Here is a 25,991-nt window from a genome sequence, read left to right as displayed (position 1 = left end):
ATAGCATCCAAAAATCAATAACACCAATATATCCCAACAGTATACTAAACCATCAAACATCAACTACTACTACTACTTGACATTAATTCATTCATGATTTTTAAGTTCTAACTGTACTAGCTAGCTAGCTACGATATCCGAAAACATTCAAGCGAAATATATAGAGCTGTTTTTAGATTGCAAGACAAGTACTACCGGTCACCAGCAGCTACATGATGGATTGGATATAATCAAGCTTCTCATAGCGAACGACGTCAAGCTCCTCCCTTGTATAAGTCTTGCGACTCTTTAAAGCCCACTAGAACACAAATAAACCTATGTCATTCCTTAACCAACTGAAAAACTTATATACTACAAAATTGAGTACTGTAAAAGATTAAATACTGCTGCCCTTTATATACTTGAGTACTGAAAAACTTATAAACCTTGTCTAGCAGCTTCATCTCCTCGTCCGCAACTAAATCTTTCATATAACGCATGACCACATATCCACATTCTGTACCGCCTGGTTGTTTAGGTCAGCCCTATACATTCCAAAATTTTTTTAATGACACTAGACATTTCACAAAAAATGAAAAATAACAAATCAAATAAATACTCACTAGAACGTTTTTAACTTTGGGATTCTTGTTTACCCGTCCTTCCTGGGCATTAAAAGATCTCACTGCTCTGTAAAATGTATAATTACAAAATACAATGTCAAATCAAGAAATTACCCATTACATTATATATATTATTATAAATTGAAGTAAAAAATTACCGCATTAAAGCCTTTTCAAGGTCCTGGGGATGTGGATAATGAGGCAATGGATTAAGGATGAAAATTTCTGACTCCCAAAACACAAACAATATCCAATGCAAACTGTTTTCATTATATATAAACTAAAGTGAGAATTTAAACTGTTTTCATTATAATATCTAATATTATAATTAATTTACCAACAACTATATATATGACTAATCAAGGCGATACAATATTGTAAAACAGGACGCATAAAAAAGAGACGTACTTGTAGTTAAAAGGCAAAAAGTTCATGCGAAGAACTCCGTCTTTCAGCCTTTGCACAACATAATCATTAAATTCATCATTGAGCTTGTACGTGGACGGATGAAGAAAAGAAAACATCGCTGACAAATCTCTACTCGGCGTATCCCGAAACAATGAATACAAATACCTAAAAATACAAACAAAAAATTACATTTGGTGAAGAAAATATCATTACTATATTAAATTAGACCAGATTCGAAAAGAATATAAAAAAGAAGCTTACGCCATGTATGTTGATATAGCAGACTGTCCAATCATTCTAAACTCTAGCAATGCAAGTACATTCTCTTCAAGTAGATAAATCGTTCGTTCAATTCCAAAAATTTCAAAATCACATGGAACCGGTATTGAGTTTCCACTTTCCTTCATGACTGTCGATGCAAATTTGTACAACACCCTAAAACGAGGAGGCACACTGTCCTTTGGCTTCACAGAATTAAATGTTTTATGCACTCTCTCCACCTCAGTCATCTTCCGCACCTTTTTAATTTTCTGTAAATAAACATTTAAGCATAGAAGTCGTATTATTACTAAAGTGCAAATTTGAAAACAAATATAATATTACAAATATAATATTATTACTAAAGTGCGAATTTGAAAACAAACATAATATTACATGTATATTATAATATATACCTCAGAACTAGTACATGTATATTATAATATATACCTCAAAATTTAAACTGTTTATTTAAATTATATACCTCCGATCCAGTACTGGAGATGTAGCTGATCATGTCTTTGGGCCATGCTAAATGAGAACCGATGGCTTGGTGGACGGTTTCTATCTCACCAATTACAGGAACAGGCACCAAAGCATCGTCCTGAATGCTTCCGTCCACACTAACACGAACAAATCCTGGTTGTAGAGGCACTCCATGAATCGATGTACTCAATCCATCTTCCTCATCAAAAACAACACCAAAAGCTACCTTATTATCGATGTTGTCCACTGCCAGTTCACATTTGCGAGGACCCTAGTTTAAAATTATACATCAAAATAGACACATTACATTACCGTTACAAAAAATTTAATTATATTCGACATTATCAAACAAATGAATCAAGTAAACACTGTAACTGTATACCTTTTGTTCCGGAGGACCAGGAGGAGGAATAATAACCAAATCAGCACACTCTTTATCCTCATCGGTCATCAATTCATCTGCCATCAGTTTTTTTGCAACAGGTTGCTTTCTGGTCTTTTGTTCTTGTTCTTGTTCTTTCACCGCCCCTGGACAACTTGCTTTCTCGGAATTTTGATGAATTGGTGAATTTTGATAATTGCCCCCAGCAATCAAAGCTTTCAACTCAGCAATTTGCAACTCAAGATTATGAAATTGCTCTTTGGTAATGTGATTCCTCGACTTTTTCGGCAAGTCGAAGTACACAGTTGGAGGTATAAAGTTTCCAACCCCACGAACCCTTCCCGCATGCTCGGGAGTTTCCAATACAGTGGTGAGCACATCCTTAGTTCCATCCGGCTTGAATTCACCATTTTGATGCTTTTCGAGTAACGAATCCTGTTAAAAAAATGAAATTAATTAGGCATGATATTGAAAATGAAAGAAGTAGAAAATTAGAAGTCTTACAATTTGTTGAATTTTCTTTTTCAGTTTTGGGCTAATATTCCCATCATTTGGCTTACGGGCATTTTTCCACATAATTGCCCTATCTGGCCTTTCAGCAGGCTCCAACCTCCCTGACCGTATCTATAAAAAAAAGTAACACGTTCATACAAATAGAAATGTGAAAACTATAATTTAAATGATAAGACTCTTACTTCTTCTTCTTCCAATCCGATGTATCCTTTTCTTGACACTCGGTGTGGATATTTCCGTTTTCCCACTCTCTCACTCTGTTTTCTATTCTCTTCCTGTATACAAACATATCTTGTTACTTACTAACAAGTAATGCAATTTTACTAACAAGTAATACAAACAAATTTTTAGTAACAAGTAAAGCACACCTGCCAATCTTTTGTGACTCTAACTGCAACGAATCGTCTCCATGCTTTCTTACCGACAAAAGCATATTGTTTTGGTGGCTTCTGTAGCTTCTTCTTCTGTCCAACATATATAAGGCAGCACATATTCCGCTGTCAATTTAGCCTTGAAATTTCTCCATTTTGCGCCTGCCGACTGTAGAATCCTCTTCCGACTTTCAAGAATCAGCTCGAATGTATCCTGAAGCACAAATTTAACAAGTTCGGACAATACAAATTCTATAAATAAAAACCATGACAGTACAAATTGTAACTGACGTACCTCAAGATCATTCCATATTTTCTCTTTTAATTCAGGGTCAACCTTTGGCCAACTTGGAATGTCGATTGGCACCATTGTCCTTGCTAGCATGCCTATATAGGACTGCAGTTTGTGCCGTTCGTCTCCAACTAGAACTGCAACTTGATTGAACCGTAAATTCAATTTCTCTCCCTTCGCTTTCTTCATCACCACTTTGTGCATAGCACAAACACCTCGTGCTGCTCCAGATGACCTTTTTTTAGATTGTGTACTACTTTCTGTGGGTTGTGGAGCCGTCTGGCGGGAAACAATGGTGTCCGCTGGAGTAACGGGGTCAGGCTCTGGTATTCCTGGATTCTCTTCCAGGAGAGCTGGGGATTCATTTATGTGCTTATTCTCATCCAAGGATTCTTTAGACTGTTCTTTAGCTCTTTTCTCTTTCTTTACCATATTTCCTGCATTCACCACATGGAGTAGGAATATACAAGAGATACAATCAAAATAAATAGAAATAAGGCTATAAACAGTGAAAAGAGATACAATTAACCAAATGGAGTAGGAATAAGAGATACAATTACCAATGACTACACATAATTTAAGACAATACTATTGCCACACAAAAAGATTCAGTTTTATATTTATGGAATATATTGCAAAATTCATAACAATCCATAACAATTTCATAACAAGTTCATAACAATCCATAACAGGCAATAATAAAACTCCAAGTCTACCACAACAGGTTCATAACAATCCATAACAATTTTGCAACAATCAAAAGTAGCTGAGAAATATATTTTTGAATAAAGATATTTCTAGACTTAAAAGCTGATAAATAAACTTCTTCAGGAATTTTAAGCCTCTAATCACTTCTTCAGCCAGATTCCCTCGCCATCCTTTCTTTTATTGCCAGCATTAGACTCTTCGTCGTCATCAACACCAAGATCAACTATGGGGATGTTAGAGCAGAATGGGGGGTTCTCCAAGATCGTATCTCCAAGATCATCATCATTGTAGATCTCGTGATAATCTCTGTTTGTTGAGGTCAATACGACTGACCATTTAGAATCAACGGGATCTTCCACGTAGAAAACTTGTTTCACTTGATGCACAGACACATATTTGTCATTCTTGTGGCCTTGTCGACTAAGGTCCACAAGTGTGAAGCCAAGTTCGTCAGCCTTGACGCCTCTGTCACAGTCAGCCCATTTGCACAAGAACAACGGGGCTTTAAATGAGTGGTAATCTAGTTCCCAAATATCTTGAATCCTCCCATAAAATGTCATATCACTTTCTACGGGATTTAAATCCTTAGCACTCGAAACTTGGACAGTTTTAGCAACTAAAGAGACTCCACTATTTTGAACAACCCTAGCATTGTCTCGTTCCTCTGTGAAGTATCGGATCCCATCAACTAAATACCCATCAAAAGTTAAAACATTAAATGATGGTTTGCCTGCTAGCCACCTTATCGTTTCTGAAACACCTTCGACTTTCTCATTTAATTCAGTAATAGCTTTGTTCTGAAACCAATCAGCAAACAACCTATTATGCTCCCCAATCATCCACTGAATGGACTTTTTCTTTCCCTCATAAAGTTTTTCAAGCAACTCCTTATGCATCCTTCGAAAATGCATAAATTAGTTAGTTACAAACTAAAATAATGCTTCAATTCTTACAGAATAAATCAAGAAAAGAAAAAGAAAAGTGGCTTACTTAATATATGGAAACTGATAAGTGGATTTTATATCCACTTGGAATGCCTTCTTTTCGACTTAAATTGATGATTTGGCCTCAAGTATGTGGTGTTTTTGATGTGTTCTTGTGGTGTTGTGTAGGTTTCCTAGGAGGAGGATAAAGGGTGGATTAAAGGCTAAAAGGTGAAAGAAACGGCGTAAGGATCGAGCGAGCAAGGAAGGAGAAAAGGGAAGGAAGGTTCCAAGATCGTTCGGGGCTGCTCAAATGGGGTCTCCACCCCATTTACGGGGTCTCCACCCCATTCTGAAGAAGAAAAATCTGCCCTGACGGGGTCTCCACCCCGCTGATGGGGTCTCCACCCCACTTCAGCAGATTAGGGGCTGCCCTGACGGGGTCTCCACCCCACTGACGGGGTCTCCACCCCACTGACGGGGTCTCCACCCCATTCTGTTGGAAGGAAAAGCCCAAATTGCCTATTCTTGACCCGTTTGAAGGCCCGATCGCTGTGGGACTTAAACAACAGCTCAAGGGAGAAGCCTAATAACCTAGAATCATTCCAAGGAGCACGTGACGGCTACAAAGAAGATCTAGTTCATAATTTCATCTTTGTAATTCTTCGAAGTAGGCGTGATTGTGGATTCTCGTTCGGATTTGTTTCATAACTCTTACTCTAGTCCTTTCGTATTTGTTTTAGACATCTAGTATAATGTGTACATTCGAACCCATGATGATGAGTAGTTCGATTATGAACTAATCGTTATCATGGGGTTTTAGCGGATTTATCGATGGATTTCAGTAATTAAATTGCCTTATTCATATGTGATGGTTTGATTTCCTCGTATTGGTTGTGCTTATTCGTCTTGGATGCGTAGCTAACATCTAAGATTGCTTGTTAATCTTTATTGAAGCGACAATGAATATATTGATTTAGAACTTGCCATGCGAGCATAGGTTCGTGTTCGATAACATGATTTGTGATGTGATTTTACCCATCTTGCATCGCCCTATGTAATCTTGATAGATAACTTGCTCTTCAACCGTTATGTTTTCAAATTCTATAGACATATAGGGTCTAAGCATAATTGGTGTCTGTTTACCTTCTATCTTAATTGTGGATGTGTAGCAGTATGATGCACGTATAACGACAGTTAGCGTGTATCAGTCTCGTGTTATCTGATTAGTTATCAACCATTACAATCGAATATAGGCATAATTCTGAATGAAGTGGTTAATGAAGCTAGAACTCCATGTTTTATTCCCATTAATAATTTGATTTTAATTCTCTTAGTTATAATTCGACTTGATTTAGTTAATTTAGATAAAACCAACCAAATTGTTATTTGTCCAAGCATTGAATAATAGCCATACATTGGTGCATAAGTGCATATTCTTGAATACACTAGTCTTTGTGGGAACGAACTGAATTTAATTCTATACTACTTGTGACCACGTACGCTTGCGTGATTTTGTGCGAACAAGTTTTTGGCGCCGCTGCCGGGGACTCGGTGTTTACTTTAGTTTATGTGCTTGCCATTAGTGGTCGTTAGAGTTCAGTGACTTGGATTCTTTTCTTAATTTAGTTCGTTGTGTGTGTTTCAGGTACTTGAGGGACGTGTATGCGAATACGTTCTCAGGCTCGTAAGGAAGCATTAATTAAGGAAGAAACGATAGAGATTGATACGATGGTTGATCAACCACCAGCTGTGAATATTCCTAAGGCTCTGAAGGCTTTCTCTGAGCCTAAAATCAATGACATTCAATCGAGCATTGTCAGGCCAGCAATTCAGGCCAACACTTTCGAGATCAAACCGAGCACTATTCAGATGGTACAGAACTCAGTGCAGTTTGGGGGTTCTCCGACTGAGGATCCTAATACTCATATTCGGGACTTCATTGAGATCTGCGACACTTTCAAGTTCAATGGTGTTACGGACGATGCCATCAGATTGAGGTTGTTCCCATTTTCTCTGAGGGATAAAGCTAAAGGATGGTTGCATTCTCTTCCTGCAGGATCTATTACGACATGGGAGGATCTGGCTCAGAAATTTCTTACTAAGTTCTTCCCTATGGCTAAAACCGCTGCAATCAGGAATGCTATCACTCAATTCTCTCAGTTGTCTGGCGAAACTTTATGTGAAGCTTGGGAACGCTACAAGGAGATGCTTCGGAAGTGCCCACAGCATGGGATGCCTGATTGGATGGTTATTAATTGCTTTTATAATGGGTTGGGTCCTCAGTCGAGGCCAATGCTCGATGCTGCATCAGGCGGAGCTCTATGGGCTAAGAGCTATGATGAGGCTTATGAGTTGATCGAGATGATGGCTGCGAATGAATATCAGAATCCTACTCAGCGTCTTCATCAGGGCAAAGCAGCAGGAATTCTAGATGTTGATGCTACTACAGCCATAGCTGCTCAGCTTAAGGCTCTTACTATGAAGGTGGATTCTTTGGCAAATCTAGGAAATCAGCAGCCACCTTCAGTCTGCGAGCTCTGTGCTGGAGCACATTCTTCGGATCAGTTTGCTATATCGAGCGAATCCGCTCAGTTTGTGAGCAACTTTCAGAGGTCACAACAGCCAGCTCCGGCCACTTATCATCCTAATAATCGGAATCATCCGAATTTCAGCTGGAGCAATAATCAGAATTACATGCCACAACAACAGCATCAGTTTCAGCAGCAAGGATCTAGACCTTTTAACCCTTCTGGTTTTCAACAACAGTTTGCACCGAGACAGCAATTCCATCCACCCGGATTCCAGCAACAAAATCATGGGGTGGCTGGACAGTCTTCCAACGAAAGATCAGAATTGGAAGAATTAAGACTAATGGTAAAAAGCCAATCGGTGTCAATCAAAACTTTGGAGAATCAGATTGGGCAAATTGCTAATGCGTTGAATAATAGACCACAAGGAACTCTTCCTAGTGATACTGAGGCCAATCCGGGCAAGAAGGAAGTGAAGGAACAGGTACAGGCTGTCACCTTGAGGTCCGGAAAGGTTACGAAGGATAAAGAATCAGCAACAGAGCGAAACAAGGAAGAGAGTGATCAACAGGTTGAAACACCCGTACTCTCATCTGAGTCTGATAGTGGAAAAACTGTTGTTGAAGCTGACCAGACTAAATTCAACGAGGAAGCAAACAAGGATTCAGTCGAAAAGTCTATCCCGAAAACTGATACTGGAGTCAAGCAAGTATATCCACCTCCACCTTTTCCGAAGAGACTTCAAAAGCATAAGCTCGACAAACAATTCGCAAAATTTCTAGAGGTCTTCAAGAAATTACAAATCAACATACCTTTTGCGGAGGCTCTGGAACAAATGCCGAGTTATGCTAAATTCATGAAAGGCATTCTATCTCGAAAACTTAAACTCGAGGAGTTGGAAACTGTGGCTTTGACTGAGGAGTGTAGTGCTGTGTTACAACAGAAATTGCCCCCGAAGCTGAAAGATCCGGGAAGCTTCACAATCCCGTGTACTATTGGGCAATTGTCATTCGACAAGTGTTTATGTGATTTGGGAGCTAGCATCAATCTGATGCCCTTGTCTATTTTCTTGCAACTTGGTCTTCCGGAGCTGAAACCAACTAATATGTCTTTGCAACTGGCTGATCGTTCGATTACATACCCAAGGGGGATAGTTGAAGATGTGTTGGTAAAGGTAGATAAGCTAATCTTCCCTGCTGATTTTGTCATTCTCGATTTTGAGGAAGATAAGAAGATTCCCATCATCTTGGGGAGACCATTCCTTGCGACGGGGCGGACTTTGATTGATGTTCAAAAGGGTGAACTCACAATGAGAGTTCAAGATCAGATGGTCACTTTCAATGTGTTCAATGCCATTAAACTTCCATCAGATGAGGAGGAATGCTTTAAAATGGATATGCTCGAAGCTGCAGCTCATTCGGAAATTGATAACAGGCTGAAAACCGACATCTTGGAAAGGGTTATATCCGGTGACTCAGAATTCGGTGGTGAGGAGGAAGAAGAACACCTTCAATACTTGAATGCTTCTCCTTGGAGAAGAAGGATGGAACCTCCAATCGAATCTCTTGGGTTATCGGAATTGAAGGATGCTCATCAACGACTGAAACCCTCTATTGTTGAAGCTCCTAAACTTGAGCTTAAGCAACTTCCCGAACACCTAAGGTATGCCTTTCTTGGCGAAGCTTCTACATTACCTGTAATTATTGCATCTAACCTTTCAGGTATCGAGGAAGAAAAGCTTTTGAGAATTCTTAGGGAGTTCAAATCAGCCATTGGATGGACTATTGCAGATATCAAGGGAATCAGCCCTTCTTATTGTCAACATAAAATTCTGATCGAGGAGGGTAGTAGACCCACTGTTGAACATCAAAGAAGACTCAATCCAATCATGAAAGAAGTGGTGAAGAAGGAGATTCTTAAGTGGCTTGATGCCGGCATTATTTATCCAATCTCGGATAGTTCTTGGGTGAGCCCTGTTCAGTGTGTGCCTAAGAAAGGAGGCATGACCGTGGTAGCTAATGAAAAGAATGAGCTCATTCCGACTCGTACAGTCACAGGTTGGAGAATATGCATGGACTATCGGAAGCTCAATAAAGCCACCAGAAAAGATCACTTTCCGTTGCCTTTCATTGATCAGATGCTGGATAGGTTGGCCGGTCATGAGTACTATTGTCTTCTTGATGGGTATTCAGGGTATAATCAGATTTGTATCGCACCAGAGGATCAGGAGAAGACCACTTTCACTTGCCCTTTCGGCACATTTGCTTTCCGTCGTCTTTCTTTTGGACTTTGTGGTGCACCAGCAACTTTTCAGAGATGCATGATGGCTATTTTCTCCGAGATGATTGGTACCAATGTTGAGGTGTTCATGGATGACTTTTCTGTGTTCGGTTCTTTTTATGATGAATGCCTGAACAACTTGACGATGGTGTTAAAAAGATGTGTGGAAACTAATCTCGTTCTTAATTGGGAAAAATGCCACTTCATGGTTCAAGAAGGCATAATTCTTGGGCATAAAGTTTCGAACAAGGGTCTCGAGGTAGACAAAGCTAAGGTGGAGACAATTGAAAATCTTCCTCCACCAATCTCAGTAAAGGGGATTCGGAGTTTTCTTGGTCACGCGGGTTTCTATCGACGGTTCATCAAGGATTTCTCTAAAATCACCAAACCCTTGTGCAACTTGTTAGAAAAGGATGTGCCCTTCAAATTTGATGAAGAGTGCTTGGCTGCGTTCGAAACTCTTAAGAAGAAATTAACCACAGCACCTGTTATTACTGCACCCGATTGGAATGAGCCTTTCGAGATGATGTGTGATGCTAGTGACTATGCAGTGGGAGCTGTGCTTGGTCAGAGAAAGAATAACATCTTCCATGTGATTTACTATTCTAGTAAGACTCTCAATGGTGCTCAGCTGAATTACACTACTACGGAGAAGGAGTTGCTGGCTATTGTGTATGGATTCGAGAAATTCAGGTCTTATTTGCTTGGGACAAAGGTGTTGGTTTACACTGATCATGCTGCCATTCGGTATTTAGTGTCGAAGAAAGATTCGAAACCTCGTTTGATTCGTTGGGTTCTCTTGCTTCAAGAATTCGAGTTGGAAATTAAGGATAGAAAGGGCACTGAAAATCAGGTGGCTGATCATCTTTCTCGGTTGGAAGACGAAGCGCGAGCATCCAAAGACACCACCTTGATCAACGAGTCTTTTCCTGATGAACAGCTATTTGGGATTCAAGAAGAAGAGCCATGGTTCGCTGATATAGTTAACTATTTGGTGAGTAATGTCATACCTCCCGATTTGTCTTATGCTCAAAGGAAAAAATTTCTTCATGAGGCGAAGTGGTATCGTTGGGATGAGCCATTCTTGTTTCGACAAGGATCCGATCAGATTATCCGAAGGTGCATTCCATACAGTGAGATTGAAGGCATCTTGCAAGCTTACCACGACTCTACATATGGAGGACACTATGGAGGACAGAAGACAGCTGCTCGTATTCTGCAGGCGGGGTTCTTTTGGCCTACACTCTTTAAGGACGCTCACCAGTTTGTGTTGAAGTGTGATCGCTGTCAAAGGGTTGGTAATATCTCTAGAAGGGACGAAATGCCCCTCAATGTACTCCTTGAGGTTGAAATCTTTGATGTGTGGGGTATTGACTTCATGGGACCCTTTATCTCGTCTTGCAATAATCTCTACATTCTTCTCGCTGTGGATTACGTGTCTAAATGGGTTGAAGTCAAAGCTTTACCAACCAACACCGCTGCGGTAGTCATCAGTTTTCTTCAGAAGAACATATTCACTCGTTTTGGTACTCCTCGAGTCATAATCAGCGATGAAGGATCACACTTTTGTAATCGCAAGTTCACAGCGCTGATGGAACGGTTTGGTATCAATCATAGAGTTGCCACAGCCTATCATCCTCAAACGAATGGGCAAGCTGAAGTATCTAATCGTGAAATCAAGAGAATCTTAGAGAAAGTTGTGAGTCCTTCGAGAAAAGATTGGGCGTTAAAGCTTGATGAGGCCGTATGGGCCTATAGAACGGCGTATAAGACTCCATTGGGGATGTCACCTTTTCAGTTGGTCAATGGAAAAGCATGTCATTTGCCCGCGGAGTTAGAGCACAAAGCATATTGGGCTTTAAAGAAATTAAATTTTGATATGACAGCTGCTGGTGAGAAACGAATGCTTCAAATAAATGAACTCGACGAGTTCAGGCTTCAAGCGTACGAAAATAACAAGCTTTACAAGGAAAAGGTCAAGAGATGGCACGATAAGAAGTTGGTGCAAAAAGAGTTCTTCGTTGGCCAACAAGTTCTACTTTATAACTCTCGTCTCAGACTATTTCCGGGTAAGTTGAAGTCTAGGTGGTCTGGTCCTTTCACGGTTAAGTCGGTATTTCCACATGGAGCAATTGAAATCTTTGAGACATCGCCGAATGAATCAAGTGAATGGACAGAGATTGAAGCCTTATTTCGGTGGAACAGTGAATCGCGAGACGGTAAGCATCGTTCTTGCTATTGTGTAAATTCATGGACTTCACGTCGAGCTAAAGACGTTAAAAAAGCGCTTCGTGGGAGGCAACCCACGCCCTTTTTCGAGTTTCGTTAGAAAAAAAAAAAAAAAAGCTGAGAAAAACATTCTGGTGAAATGGGGTCTCCACCCCATGAATGGGGCGCCCGCCCCAAAACACCAGAACAAGCCAAGGAAAACGAGAATCCACACTGCCAAAGCAGCGCGGCCGCGCCCGCGCCTGTCACAGCGCGCCCGCGCCATGGGCGGCGCGCCCGCCCCGTTTCTGCAGAATGTTAAAAAAAAACTGCCTTCATATGCAATTTTTCAGTTCGTTTTTTTACAAACACCAGCCCACAAATCCTTTCCCCAGCCAATTTCTAACCTCCTAAAAACCCTAATTTCAGATACCTACTTGATTATAAACACATTACTCCCCTCTTGTAATCCATCTCTTCTATATACATACAACCTACATCCACTTCTATATACATACAACCCACAATCCCTACTTCTCTCAACTTACTACCAAGCTTAAAAATTTTGAATCCATGGCACCTAAGAGAGCAAGGAGGGCAGTGAGTTCGAGTGTTCAAGCCGCATCGACGGATTCTTCTAGTTCGGGGTATGGTGCTATCAATTTCACAACTCCGGAGGCTCAGGCCGAATTCACTCGATTGATGGGCAAATCAATTGCGAAGGAGAGGGGATTCTTACCTTCTCCTGCTGATGGGAAGTTGGTGGAGATGATTCAGAGTAGGGGTTGGGAGTCCTTTTGTGAGGCACCGGCGGCGGTGCCATTGAGCATTGTGAGGGAGTTTTATGCTAATGCAAAGGTCGAGCAGAATGGGTTTTCTGTGGTTAGGGGTTTAACAGTGGATTACACGTTAGAGGCGATTCGCCGGGTTATTGGTGGTAAGGAGATGGGGCCAACTCAAGATGATTGGGTGAGGAAGAACAAGAGGAACATGGATTTGGACCGAATTATCTACTATCTGTGTATGCCGAATACGGAGTGGAGGCGCAACCCTTCCACCAATGAGCGGTTATCTTTTCCTGCCTCTGCAATGAACAGGTATGCCCGTGCATGGAACCTGTTTATTTGTGCCAATATCATGCCGTCGACACATACACATGAGGTTACAGTAGATAGGGCTATTCTATTGTTTGGGATTCTGACAGATGAGTATGTGGACAATGCTTATGTGATCCACCAAAACATTCTGCGCTTTCTGAGGGGTAGTACTACCGGGGCCATACCTCATGCCACGTTAGTGACTAAGTTGTGCACTGCTGTGGGAGTTCGTTGGTCAGCTGAGGAGCAGCTACAGATGCCGAGCTCTGTTATAGATCATGCTGCTATTGAGAGGTTACCTGAGTGGGATGGTGGTCGAGCCCATCCTAAGGGGTTGGGATATTTTGTGGATGATTCGGAGGGTGGTCTTCATCGGGCACCTCGAGGACCATCAGATACAGCAGGACCTTCTCGTCAGTCGGGGGGGCATTCGGGTCTTAGTGATGCACAGTACAGGAGGCTAACTCGGCGTATGGATACCATGCACAACATTCATCGTCAGTTCGCTCAGGATTTGACACAGGCCTTGGGTACTGCATTTCGAGCTACAGGAGTAGATATTGAGTGGCCTGTGTTCGGGGCTGGCATGCCTTATCCACCACCAGACTCTCCACCAGACTCTCCACCCGATGAGGGCGAGGAGAGCGATCGCTCGGACTCCTCCTAGGTACATTCGATCCTTTTTATCACCTTCAATGAGGACATTGAAGATTTTAAGTTTGGGGGTGGTAATCTAAGGACTAGTATAGTATATAATGTGTGCATATAGGTTGCATGTTGCATGTAGTTTAGCATATTATCTCATATTGTTTGCATATATATTAGTTCATTTTAGTGTGCATATTAGTTCATTTTCGTTTCGTTTTTTTATGCTTGTGTTTAGGAGGTCTGAGTAGTTCATATAGTTGCATTTGCATGAATCATGATAGTAGTCTTCTAAGTTGATTTCCAATGATGAGGTTATGTGCATAATTTCTTGGCTAGTAGTTTCGATCATATGTGATGCCTTGTTTCTTGGAAAACTGCTTGTGTGAAAATTGTAATTACACTTATGTTCTAGAGATAAGACTTAGACTAACTTATTTCTTGAGTCTTCACGTTGAGTCGGGCGTAGAATTAGGATTATTCCCCTTTTGAACGTAGAGTTTGTAAATCTTAAGTTTGAGGAAGTTAAGGGATGAATATGCCTTTCTAAAAAAAAAGAAAAAAAAAAGAGAAAAAAAAAAGAATAAAAAAAATTATCAGGTACTCCTTTGAGATCAATGGGTAAAATGCAATGTCATGTGAAAGGGACGATCCATGTACTTGTGCTAGTATTAAGTGCAAATGTATTAGAATAAGCATTTTCTTGGTGACTTTTCACAACCCTTGATTACTGGAGAAATACTTGAGTAAAAAAAAAAAAGAAAAAAAAAAGAAGAATAAGCGAAGTCGAATGGCGGTCGTGACTCACTTACACTGAGAAGCGTCCCAACCTTAGACTTAGCAAGAAAAAAAGAAAGAAAAAAAAATAGAAAAAAAAATAGGAGAGGCATAGGAATTCTTTAGTGACCCTAAATTGTAGTTGACTCTTTAGTAAAGAAGTGTTTAAGCCTGATTCTGATTAACGGCTCATAGTGAGGACTCTGTTGAAGTTTGATAGTTTTTGTTTTGTTTCACTAGAGAGCATGCTAGCACACACGATGCACTTCACACGTGTAGTGGAAGAGAACAGGGCTAATGTGTGAAAGAGATGAATGCTGAGAATGTTGCATATTCTGAGGATTCTATGTTAACACGGATGACACTTCATGATTCGAGTAGACGTAGGCATATAGTTGCATTCATGCATTGCATTAGTAGTTTGTGTGTGTGTCTATGCTTGAGGACAAGCATCGGTTTAAGTTTGGGGGTGTGATAAGTGGATTTTATATCCACTTGGAATGCCTTCGTTTCGACTTAAATTGATGATTTGGCCTCAAGTATGTGGTGTTTTTGATGTGTTCTTGTGGTGTTGTGTAGGTTTCCTAGGAGGAGGATAAAGGGTGGATTAAAAGCTAAAAGGTGAAAGAAACGGCGTAAGGATCGAGCGAGCAAGGAAGGAGAAAAGGGAAGGAAGGTTCCAAGATCGTTCGGGGCTGCTCAAATGGGGTCTCCACCCCATTTACGGGGTCTCCACCCCATTCTGAAGAAGAAAAATCTGCCCTGACGGGGTCTCCACCCCACTGATGGGGTCTCCACCCCACTTCAGCAGATTAGGGGCTGCCCTGACGGGGTCTCCACCCCACTGACGGGGTCTCCACCCCATTCTGTTGGAAGGAAAAGCCCAAATTGCCTATTCTTGACCCGTTTGAAGGCCCGATCGCTGTGGGACTTAAACAAAAGCTCAAGGGAGAAGCCTAATAACCTAGAATCATTCCAAGGAGCACGTGACGGCTACAAAGAAGATCTAGTTCATAATTTCATCTTTGTAATTCTTCGAAGTAGGCGTGATTGTGGATTCTCGTTCGGATTTGTTTCATAACTCTTACTCTAGTCCTTTCGTATTTGTTTTAGACATCTAGTATAATGTGTACATTCGAACCCATGATGATGAGTAGTTCGATTATGAACTAATCGTTGTCATGGGGTTTTAGCGGATTTATCGATGGATTTCAGTAATTAAATTGCCTTATTCATATGTGATGGTTTGATTTCCTCGTATTGGTTGTGCTTATTCGTCTTGGATGCGTAGCTAACATCTAAGATTGCTTGTTAATCTTTATTGAAGCGACAGTGAATATATTGATTTAGAACTTGCCATGCGAGCATAGGTTCGTGTTCGATAACATGATTTGTGATGTGATTTTACCCATCTTGCATCGCCCTATGTAATCTTGATAGATAACTTGCTCTTCAACCGTTATGTTTTCAAATTCTATAGACATATAGGGTCTAAGCATAATTGGTGTCTGTTTACCTTCTATCTTAATTGTGGATGTGTAGCAGTATGATGCACGTATAACGACAGTTAGCGTGTATCAGTCTCGTGTTATCTGATTAGTTATCAACCATTACAATCGAATATAGGCATAATTCTGAATGAAGTTGTTAATGAAGCTAGAACTCCATGTTTTATTCCCATTAATAATTTGATTTTAATTCTCTTAGTTATAATTCGACTTGATTTAGTTAATTTAGATAAAACCAACCAAATTGTTATTTGTCCAAGCATTGAATAATAGCCATACATTGGTGCATAAGTGCATATTCTTGAATACACTAGTCTTTGTGGGAACGAACTGAATTTAATTCTATACTACTTGTGACCACGTACGCTTGCGTGATTTTCTGCGAACAGAAACACTTCACTGTTGTTTAAGAGGACGTGTAAATGCGCCTCATCTCGTTCTTTCTCTTCAACAGATTTTATTGTTGCAGCCGAAAGTGGACCAGAAAGTTTGCCTTGGTCCTTCGGCAGACCAGCAGTTGTGAAACTATTTCTAGAGAACTCTGCACAGAATTCTACAGATTCTTCTTTCAAGTATGCTTCGGCTATACAGCCTTCCGGAAAATAACGGTTTCGCACATAACTTTTCAACACTTTATTAAAACGCTCAAATGGGTACATCCATCTATAGAAAACCGGTCCACATAAACGTAATTCCCTGACCAGGTGCACTATTAGATGTATCATTATATCGAAAAAAGAGGGGGGGAATATTTTCTCGAGCTCACATAAGGTTAATACCACATCGGCTTGCAATTTATCAAGTTTTGACACGTCAACAATTTTGTTGCACAGAGTGTTGAAAAAGAAGCAAAGCCTTATTATGCTAACTCTAACATTCTTCGGAAGCACCAAACGAATAGCTACAGGGAGTAATTGTTGAAGAAATACATGGCAGTCATGAGACTTCATCCCAAATATCTTTAAATCTGCCATGGATACACAATTTCTGATGTTTGAGGAATGCCCATATGGCAGCTTCATTGATGATAGTGACTTCAACACTTTTCTTTTTTCTGCTTTTGTTAGAGTAAAACAGGAAGGAGGCAGATAAGTTTTTTTGACTCCTTGTTCTGGAGCTAAATCTGTCCTAACCCCCATGTCCATCATATCAAGACGAGACGCCTCGCTATCTTTGGACTTGAACTTTAAATTCAATAACGTCCCAATTAGACTATCGCAGACATTTTTCTCCGCGTGCATAATATCAAGGCAGTGACGAACATAATGGAATTTCCAGTATTCTCTAACTCAAAAAATACTGACTTATTCTTCCAAGCACAGTCCACCTTCTTCGACTTCTTTACTTCATTTCCAAAAGAAAATTTAATGTTTTCTTGTTGTTCTAACACCTCTTGTCCAGAAAGAGGTGGCCTGGGCTGTCCAAACTCTTGTTGACCGTTAAAGGCTACTTTATTCTTCCTGTATGGATGATGTCTAGGTAAATACCGACGATGACCTTGGTAACATATTTTCCTACTATAAGGCAAGTACTTAGCAACGGTATCATCACCACACATTGGACAACCCAAATAACCCTTGTTGACACAGCCAGACAAATTGCCATACGCCGGGAAATCATTAATCGTCCATAACAAAGCCGCCCTTAAAGTGAAAAAAGATTTTGTGAAGGCATCATATACATTCGGTTCACCTTCTTCCCAAAGCTTTTCCAAATCATCAACTAACGGTTGTAAGAACACATCAATGTTGTTACCTGGTTCATGTGGACCGGAGACTAATATAGTTAACATCATAAATTTCCTCTTCATACATAACCACGGAGGAAGATTATATGTTACCAATACTACCGGCCAACAAGAATAACGATTGGTCAGCCCATTGTTATGTGGGTTGATACCATCAGCCGCCAAAGCTAGTCGAAGATTTCTTGGCTCACTTCTGAAGGCAGGCCACCTGTAATCGATATTCCGCCAAGAAGGTGAGTCGGCAGGATGGCGCATCTGTCCATCCTGAATTCTTTGGTTGGTGGAATGCCATGTCAACAACTCAGCTGTCGAAGAAGATTTAAACATCCGTTTAAATCTTGGAATGACCGGAAAGTACCACATAACTTTTGCCGGGACTTTATACCGTTCTCTACCATCCTTACCCACCTTCCAGCGCGAAAGCTTGCACTTTGGACACTCCGAAGCAGTCTCATATACACCCCTGTATAGAACACATTCATTGGGACACGCGTGGAATTTTGTATACTCAAGGCCTAAATTCGAAAGAGTTTTCTTTGCTTCGTATGAGTTAACAGGTAATGTATTATCCTGAGGTAGGAATGAGCCAACTGTCGAGAGCAGATCATTGAACGCACTATCACTAACACCATATCTCGCTTTCCAGTTCTGTAATTTCAACATTGAATCTAATTTTGTGCAGTCGCTGCCCTCAAATAAAGGTTGTTGAGCATCGACAACAAACCTCTTAAAATCATGCGAGTCTTTATCGTAGTCATCAACCCCCGAATTATCCCCCGGATTACGATATGCTGCTTCACAAACTGCAGCAGCTTCTGAAACACCAACAGCCACCGCTTCTGATGCAGCAACCGCTTCCGATGCGGCTTCAAAGGCTGTAAGAAATGCTTCTGCATTATACTCCTCTTCCTGAGGGGGCAGTGTGCTACCGGCAGACGAAATACCAGCCTTGCCTCCGTGCCAAATCCAATCAATATACCCGAGACTGAAACCGTTTTCGTAAAGATGAACCCTTATTATTTTTACCGGAAATTTCTTGAAATTGACACATTTGCAGCAGGGGCAAGGTATTTTTTTAGGATTTTTACAGTTTTGCTCGGCGCAAATCAAAAACTTTTCAACCCCGACTTCATACTCCAACGAATCCCTCTCTTTCGAAATCCAATCTTTCTCCATATCTATAGGATAACCTATTTCCTACCTAATTTTCATATCAAATATTTAAAACAAGCAACGTACAATCACAAAAGCATGGTCATATATATATATATATATATATATATATATATACACACACATAAAATGCAACTATATATTATATAGTATTAAAGAATATAATATATATTGTAATATACATGTACTAGTCAGGTTACCCAATTTAGAGCAACAAAAATGAAAACATCATAATAACAACAATACCCAATTCAAACTTAGATTAACATAAAAACATGAAAATATGCTCGATAAAATTACTACTAACAACAATAATATGCTCAACATCATATAATTACAACTGAACTGCAGCATGAGAAATTTAAAAATTAGGAGATGCTCTGTAACATGCACAATAAGAAGAATCACTCATCCAATTACAAATTTAAAAATTAGGGTTTCGAAGTGAAACCCCCAATTCTAAAATTAGGGTTTAGAACATACCCAATTCAAGCTGTAACCTCCAAATTAGTTCTAAACTCCCACTTGAACTCCGACTTGAGCTCCGACGACCCTTTAACCTTCAACTTAGCTCTAAACTCTAACCCTTTAACCCGACGACGACTTGAACTCCCGACTGGAACTTCGACTTCGACTGGAACCTCGACTGGAGAGAGAGAGAGCAGCTTCACAGCGCAGTGAGAGAGGTGAGAGAGTGACGAGAGAGGAGAGTGATGAGGTGAGAGTGAGAGGAGAGGTGAGAGTGAGAGGAGAGTTGAGCTCGACTGTGTTTTGAATTTTATGTTTTATGTTTTAAGTTTTTATATTTTATGTTTTTTATTATAATTTATATTTATTTTTAATTTATTGAGTGAGAGGAGAGGACATTGAAAAGAAAAGAGCGGGGGTGGGAAATTTTGCTAAGGCAAAAAAACGGGGGAAGTTTTAGGAGGGAATGAATTATTTGGCCAAGGGGGGAAAACCGGGGAAGGCGCGCTTGTTTATTTTTTAAAACAGACTTATAACATCGGTTTGACTAAAACACCGATGTTTATATCAACAAAAGACATCGGTCGTTAAAAACCGATGTGGGAAACACCTTTTACATCGGCGGATAGAGCAACCGATGTCTAAGAGGCGATGTCTATTCTACTTTTTCTAGTAGTGTTGCTTCATTATTGGCTGGATTGAAGTTGGAAACAACTTGTAGCTTCATTCCAGATTCGTTTGAAGTTGAAAACAACTTGTAGCTTCATTTTCGGTTGTTTAAAATTAGAATCAACTTGTAGTTTCATTCTTGACTCGTTTAAGCCTGGAAACAACTTGTTGCTTCATTATTGGCTAGATTGAAGTTGGAAACAACTTGTAGCTTCATTCCAGACTCGTTTGAAGTTGAAAACAACTTGTAGCTTCATTTTCGGTTGTTTAAAATTAAAATCAACTTTTAGTTTCATTCTTGACTCGTTTAAGCATGTAAACAACTTGTTGCTTCATTATTGGCTAGATTGAAGTTGGAAACAACTTGTAGCTTCATTCCAGACTCGTTTGAAGTTGAAAACAACTTGTAGCTTCAGTTTCGGTTGTTTAAAATTAGAATCAACTTGTGTTTTCATTCTTGACTCGTTTGAGCCTGGAAACAACTTGTTGCTTCATTATTGGCTAGATTGAAGTTGGAAACAACTTGTAGCTTCATTCCAGACTCGTTTGAAGTTGAAAAAAACTTGTAGCTTCATTTTCGGTCGTTTAAAATTAGAATCAACTTGTAGTTTCACCCTTGACTCGTTTAAGCATGTAAACAACTTGTTGCTTCATTATTGGCTAGATTGAAGTTGGAAACAACTTGTAGCTTCATTCCAGACTCGTTTGAAGTTGATAACAACTTGTAGCTTCATTTTCGGTTGTTTAAATTAAAATCAACTTGTAGTTTCATTCTTGACTCGTTGGAGCCCGGAAAACAACTTGTTGCTTCATTATTGGCTAGATTGAAGTTGGAAACAACTTGTAGCTTCATTCCTGACTCGTTTGAAGTTGAAAACAACTTGTAGCTTCATTTTCGGTTGTTTAAAATTAGATTCAACTTTTAGTTTCATTCTTGACTCGTTTAAGCATGTAAACAACTTGTTGCTTAATTATTGGCTAGATTGAAGTTGGAAACAACTTGTAGCTTCAGTCAAGACTCGTTTGAAGTTGAAAACAACTTGTAGATTCATTTTCGGTTAGAATCAACTTGTAGTTTCATTCTTGACTCGTTTGAGACCGGAAACAACTTGTTGCTTCATTATTGGCTAGATTGAAGCTGGAAACTACTTGTAGCTTCATTCCATACTCGTTTGAAGTTGAAAACAACTTGTTGATTCATTTTCGGTTGTTTAAAATTAGAATCAACTTTTAGTTTCATTCTTGACTCGTTTGAGCCTGGAAATAACTTTTTGCTTCATTATTGGCTAGATTGAAGTTGGAAACAACTTGTAGCTTCATTCCAGATTCGTTTGAAGTTGAAAACAACTTGTAGCTTCATTTTCGGTTGTTTAAAATTAGAATCAACTTGTAGTTTCATTCTTGACTCGTTTGAGCCGGGAAACAACTTGTTGCTTCATTATTGGCTAGATTGAAGTTGGAAACAACTTGTAGCTTCATTCCAGACTCGTTTAAAGTTGAAAACAACTCGTAGCTTCATTTTCGGTTGTTTAAAATTAAAATCAACTTTTAGTTTCATTCTTGACTCGTTTAAGCATGTAAACAACTTGTTGCTTCATTATTGGCTAGATTGAAGTTGGAAACAACTTGTAGTTTCATTCCAGACTCGTTTGAAGTTGAAAAAAACTTGTAGCTTCAGTTTCGGTTGTTTAAAATTAGAATCAACTTGTAGTTTCATTCTTGACTCGTTTGAGCCTGGAAACAACTTGTTGCTTCATTATTGGCTAGATTGAAGTTGGAAACAACTTGTAGCTTCATTCCAGACTCGTTTGAAGTTGAAAACAACTTGTAGCTTCATTTTCGGTCGTTTAAAATTAGAATCAACTTGTAGTTTCACCCTTGACTCGTTTAAGCATGTAAACAACTTGTTGCTTCATTATTGGCTAGATTGAAGTTGGAAACAACTTGTAGCTTCATTCCAGACTCGTTTGAAGTTGATAACAACTTGTAGCTTCATTTTCGGTTGTTTAAATTAAAATCAACTTGTAGTTTCATTCTTGACTCGTTGGAGCCCGGAAAACAACTTGTTGCTTCATTATTGGCTAGATTGAAGTTGGAAACAACTTGTAGCTTCATTCCTGACTCGTTTGAAGTTGAAAACAACTTGTAGCTTCATTTTCGGTTGTTTAAAATTAGATTCAACTTTTAGTTTCATTCTTGACTCGTTTAAGCATGTAAACAACTTGTTGCTTAATTATTGGCTAGATTGAAGTTGGAAACAACTTGTAGCTTCAGTCAAGACTCGTTTGAAGTTGAAAACAACTTGTAGATTCATTTTCGGTTAGAATCAACTTGTAGTTTCATTCTTGACTCGTTTGAGACCGGAAACAACTTGTTGCTTCATTATTGGCTAGATTGAAGCTGGAAACTACTTGTAGCTTCATTCCATACTCGTTTGAAGTTGAAAACAACTTGTTGATTCATTTTCGGTTGTTTAAAATTAGAATCAACTTTTAGTTTCATTCTTGACTCGTTTGAGCCTGGAAATAACTTTTTGCTTCATTATTGGCTAGATTGAAGTTGGAAACAACTTGTAGCTTCATTCCAGATTCGTTTGAAGTTGAAAACAACTTGTAGCTTCATTTTCGGTTGTTTAAAATTAGAATCAACTTGTAGTTTCATTCTTGACTCGTTTGAGCCGGGAAACAACTTGTTGCTTCATTATTGGCTAGATTGAAGTTGGAAACAACTTGTAGCTTCATTCCAGACTCGTTTAAAGTTGAAACAACTCGTAGCTTCATTTTCGGTTGTTTAAAATTAAAATCAACTTTTAGTTTCATTCTTGACTCGTTTAAGCATGTAAACAACTTGTTGCTTCATTATTGGCTAGATTGAAGTTGGAAACAACTTGTAGTTTCATTCCAGACTCGTTTGAAGTTGAAAACAACTTGTAGCTTCAGTTTCGGTTGTTTAAAATTAGAATCAACTTGTAGTTTCATTCTTGACTCGTTTGAGCCTGGAAACAACTTGTTGCTTCATTATTGGCTAGATTGAAGTCTGAAACAACTTGTAGCTTCATTCCAGACTCGTTTGAAGTTGAAAACAACTTGTAGCTTCATTTTCGGTTGTTTAAATTAAAATCAACTTGTAGTTTCATTCTTGACTCGTTTGATCCCGGAAACAACTTGTTGCTTCATTATTGGCTAGTGTAGGTCCCGATACGATTGTAGAAGGGGGCGGGGGTTGAATACAATCATCACAAAATTCGCGCGGAATAAATCTGATTTGGATATAACTGGATAATCAGATTTTAATTAATTAAATAAACAAGGTTCAAGTAAAAAGTTATTTAAACTTGAAAGTCGTTATTAAATTAATATGGTTCAGTTTTAAAGTCCAATAAATATTTTAGAATAAATTTGACATGAAGTATTCTAATTTAGGGATTAAAACAAAAGAGTGATCAAAGCACAGAAAACTGTGGATTTAACGAATAGCAAGTTTAGCACAACTTGAAAGCTTTACAATACTTTGAACTCTTTGAAATGAAGAAAGTGAAGGCCTATTTATAGGCAAGCACTTTGAACTAGTATGACATTGCTAGGAATGACATTCTAGCCAAATATGACATTCCAAAGCTTAGGTATGACTTATACAAGGAAGGGTATGACATTATAAGACAAAGCCATGCTGAAACAAGGGAAGGAATGACATTCTTTGATAATGTCATGCTGAGAGTGGAAGGCATGACATTATTGAGCTTGGCCTCCAAGTTAAGCATGGCATGACATTCCCTAGAAATGTCATGAAGAAACACATGGTATGACATATGGAAAAGTCATGTAGAGGCACATGGTATGACATTCTCTAAGAATGTCATGCCCACGGTTAATTCGGTAGTACGCTTGCTGCTTCAGTAATACGAAAGTTTATAAACTTTCATCCTTTAGCCAGCTCCTTAGAAATGCTTTTAGTCCCACACAGCTTATAACCTTTAATTAATAAATATTTAATTTAATCCAGAAATTATATAAATAAATATCTAATATTATTAGACATTTATAAATATAATTTTTTAATTAATCAAAATATTTATTAATATAAATAAATCCTTACGGTCCAAGCTGCGGTCTCTAGAGGGTCGGGAACCGGACTCCTTTTGCCTTGCAAATAATAAATCAATTCCATCCGGGGTTCTAGCTTTAAGATTATATCACTTTCCATTGTGCTGGTGATAATTCTTTTCCCTCATAGTCAGACAGGGCTAAGATTCGGTCTCCAGTGGGTCTAGAACCGGATCCTTTTTGCTTTGAAAATTATAAATCAATTCCAACCGGGTTTCCAGCATTAAGAATATATCACACTCCATTGCGTTGGTGATAATTCTTTTTCCCATAGCTAGACAGGTCTGAGCGGCGGTCTCTTTGTCCTTCCTTTTAGCCTTCTTTCTTTTGCTTTCTTTTTGTAAATTAATTCTAAATCAATTAACATATTAATAAACTTAATTATCAAATTAATTCAAATTGAATTAATTTAACAGCTAAATAAATTAATAGAGATTAATTATTTATCAAAAGTGTATATTTCAGAAAGCAAATGTCTTGAGCCTTCGTCTTGATCATCACTCGGCTTGAACGACCACCTTACTTTGATGTTAAATATTCAATATAAATAGCTGACACACAAATGTACTGTCTGGTTCATTTGTGCCTAACTAAATTGAATATTCTCCATCAATTAAACATTTGAGCTGTGGTCGGGTCTTCGAATCTTCGTCTTCTAGTTGAACTTCATTTCAGTACACATATGGAATCTCTGATGAAATAAATACTTGAATCTTCGTACCTTCTGAACTCCTTGAACTGCTACACAATTTATTTAGCACCGAGGCTTGATCATATGAAATGAACTTCTTCCAGTGGCTTGTAGCGGATATCTTGGAATTCTTCTGACATTCTGATTCTTGTATCCACTTTACTTTCTTGATCTGATTCCAGCTAAACTATCTACTATCATAAATTATCAGAGACTAATCCAGGTTGAGTTACAAGTTGAGTTACAAGTTGTCAGGTCATCAAACACAAGTTGAGTTATCACCGGTTGTACAGATCGGCTTAGACATGTACCTTGCAATAAGGCCTTTCAATCTCCCCCTATTTCTTTGTTAAACACTAACACACAAATTCAGATGAGGATAACTCAACTAACAACAACTAACAACTTTCTATGACTCAATAAACATTAATACCAACTCAACCTATTAGGAAACAATCCCAATTGATAAGAGAAACATAAAACATTAAAATGTACATAGTAGATGGTTTCTGGTAATACATATAACATTGTACCAGTCTCCATTTTTCTTCGGATAGCTACTTCTTCTGGAATGTCTTTAAATCACTTAAGACCTTTCAATCTCCTCAGAGGCCTTGCAATCACCTTTCAAGATCTAACATGAAATTCTCCCTTAATCTTCTCCCTCATAGGTTCCTCTTTAGATGATAGATTAGAACAGGAATATTCTCCACCTAAGTGAGGCATTGAACATTCTCCCCTTAAGATCATGGATCATAGAATATTCTCCATCTCAGAGTTCTGTCAATATTTCTCCCCCTTAGTTGAGGAATCCTCAATTGTTATCAATAATGATACCAACTGATTACATAAGACATTGAATGACAGAATCCAGTATGAAGAAGACAGGGCTTCGTAGAAGGTGTATCCAGTAGAAAAGTAACCATAGTAAGCATCCACTTAGATAAAACATTATAGATACCAATTTTGAATAATACGGTTTAAATGTGGTAAACAGTGGGTGTCTCACTAAAACATTCTGCAGGTGTATCACTCGACACTCAAAATATCTCTCAGTTCATGGGTAAAGGTTTCACTCACAAGTTCTGTAAGTGTTTCACTCCACACAAATCCTGAGCTTCCAAAGTGTGATGTACCTGCAATTTAAGATC

General features: G+C 39.0%; 2 protein-coding genes, 1 long non-coding RNA gene and 1 other non-coding gene across 4 annotated transcripts; all 4 read right to left on the bottom strand.

The window, feature by feature from the left end:
- Positions 1–1,719: 1,719 nt before the first annotated feature.
- LOC135151463 (uncharacterized) lies at positions 1,720–2,612 on the bottom strand. Its single transcript, XM_064089919.1, has 2 exons — positions 2,137–2,612; positions 1,720–2,025 (listed from the first exon to the last, which is right to left on the bottom strand). Exons 1-2 carry the CDS (start codon positions 2,218–2,220, stop codon positions 1,720–1,722), a joined length of 390 nt encoding a protein of 129 aa, XP_063945989.1. The 5' UTR covers positions 2,221–2,612.
- A 61-nt stretch (positions 2,613–2,673) lies between these two features.
- Positions 2,674–3,125, bottom strand: LOC135151626 (uncharacterized). The gene is made up of 3 exons (XR_010290351.1): positions 3,018–3,125; positions 2,832–2,924; positions 2,674–2,760 (listed from the first exon to the last, which is right to left on the bottom strand). It is a non-coding gene; the product is annotated as an uncharacterized LOC135151626 (long non-coding RNA).
- Positions 3,126–7,073: 3,948 nt separating this feature from the next.
- LOC135151784 (small nucleolar RNA R71) lies at positions 7,074–7,180 on the bottom strand. Its single transcript, XR_010290703.1, has one exon. It is a non-coding gene; the product is annotated as a small nucleolar RNA R71 (small nucleolar RNA).
- A 9,156-nt stretch (positions 7,181–16,336) lies between these two features.
- On the bottom strand, positions 16,337–18,912 carry LOC108204204 (uncharacterized). The gene is made up of 2 exons (XM_017373533.2): positions 17,290–18,912; positions 16,337–17,173 (listed from the first exon to the last, which is right to left on the bottom strand). Exons 1-2 carry the CDS (start codon positions 18,910–18,912, stop codon positions 16,337–16,339), a joined length of 2,460 nt encoding a protein of 819 aa, XP_017229022.2.
- Between the last annotated feature and the right edge of the window lie 7,079 nt (positions 18,913–25,991).

The sequence above is a fragment of the Daucus carota genome, chromosome 3, assembly GCF_001625215.2.
Source record: "Daucus carota subsp. sativus chromosome 3, DH1 v3.0, whole genome shotgun sequence".
In the NCBI taxonomy this organism is placed as follows: Eukaryota; Viridiplantae; Streptophyta; class Magnoliopsida; order Apiales; family Apiaceae; genus Daucus; species Daucus carota.
The sequence above is the reverse complement of the archived record's forward strand: the minus strand, read 5'-3'. Positions and strand labels throughout refer to the sequence as shown.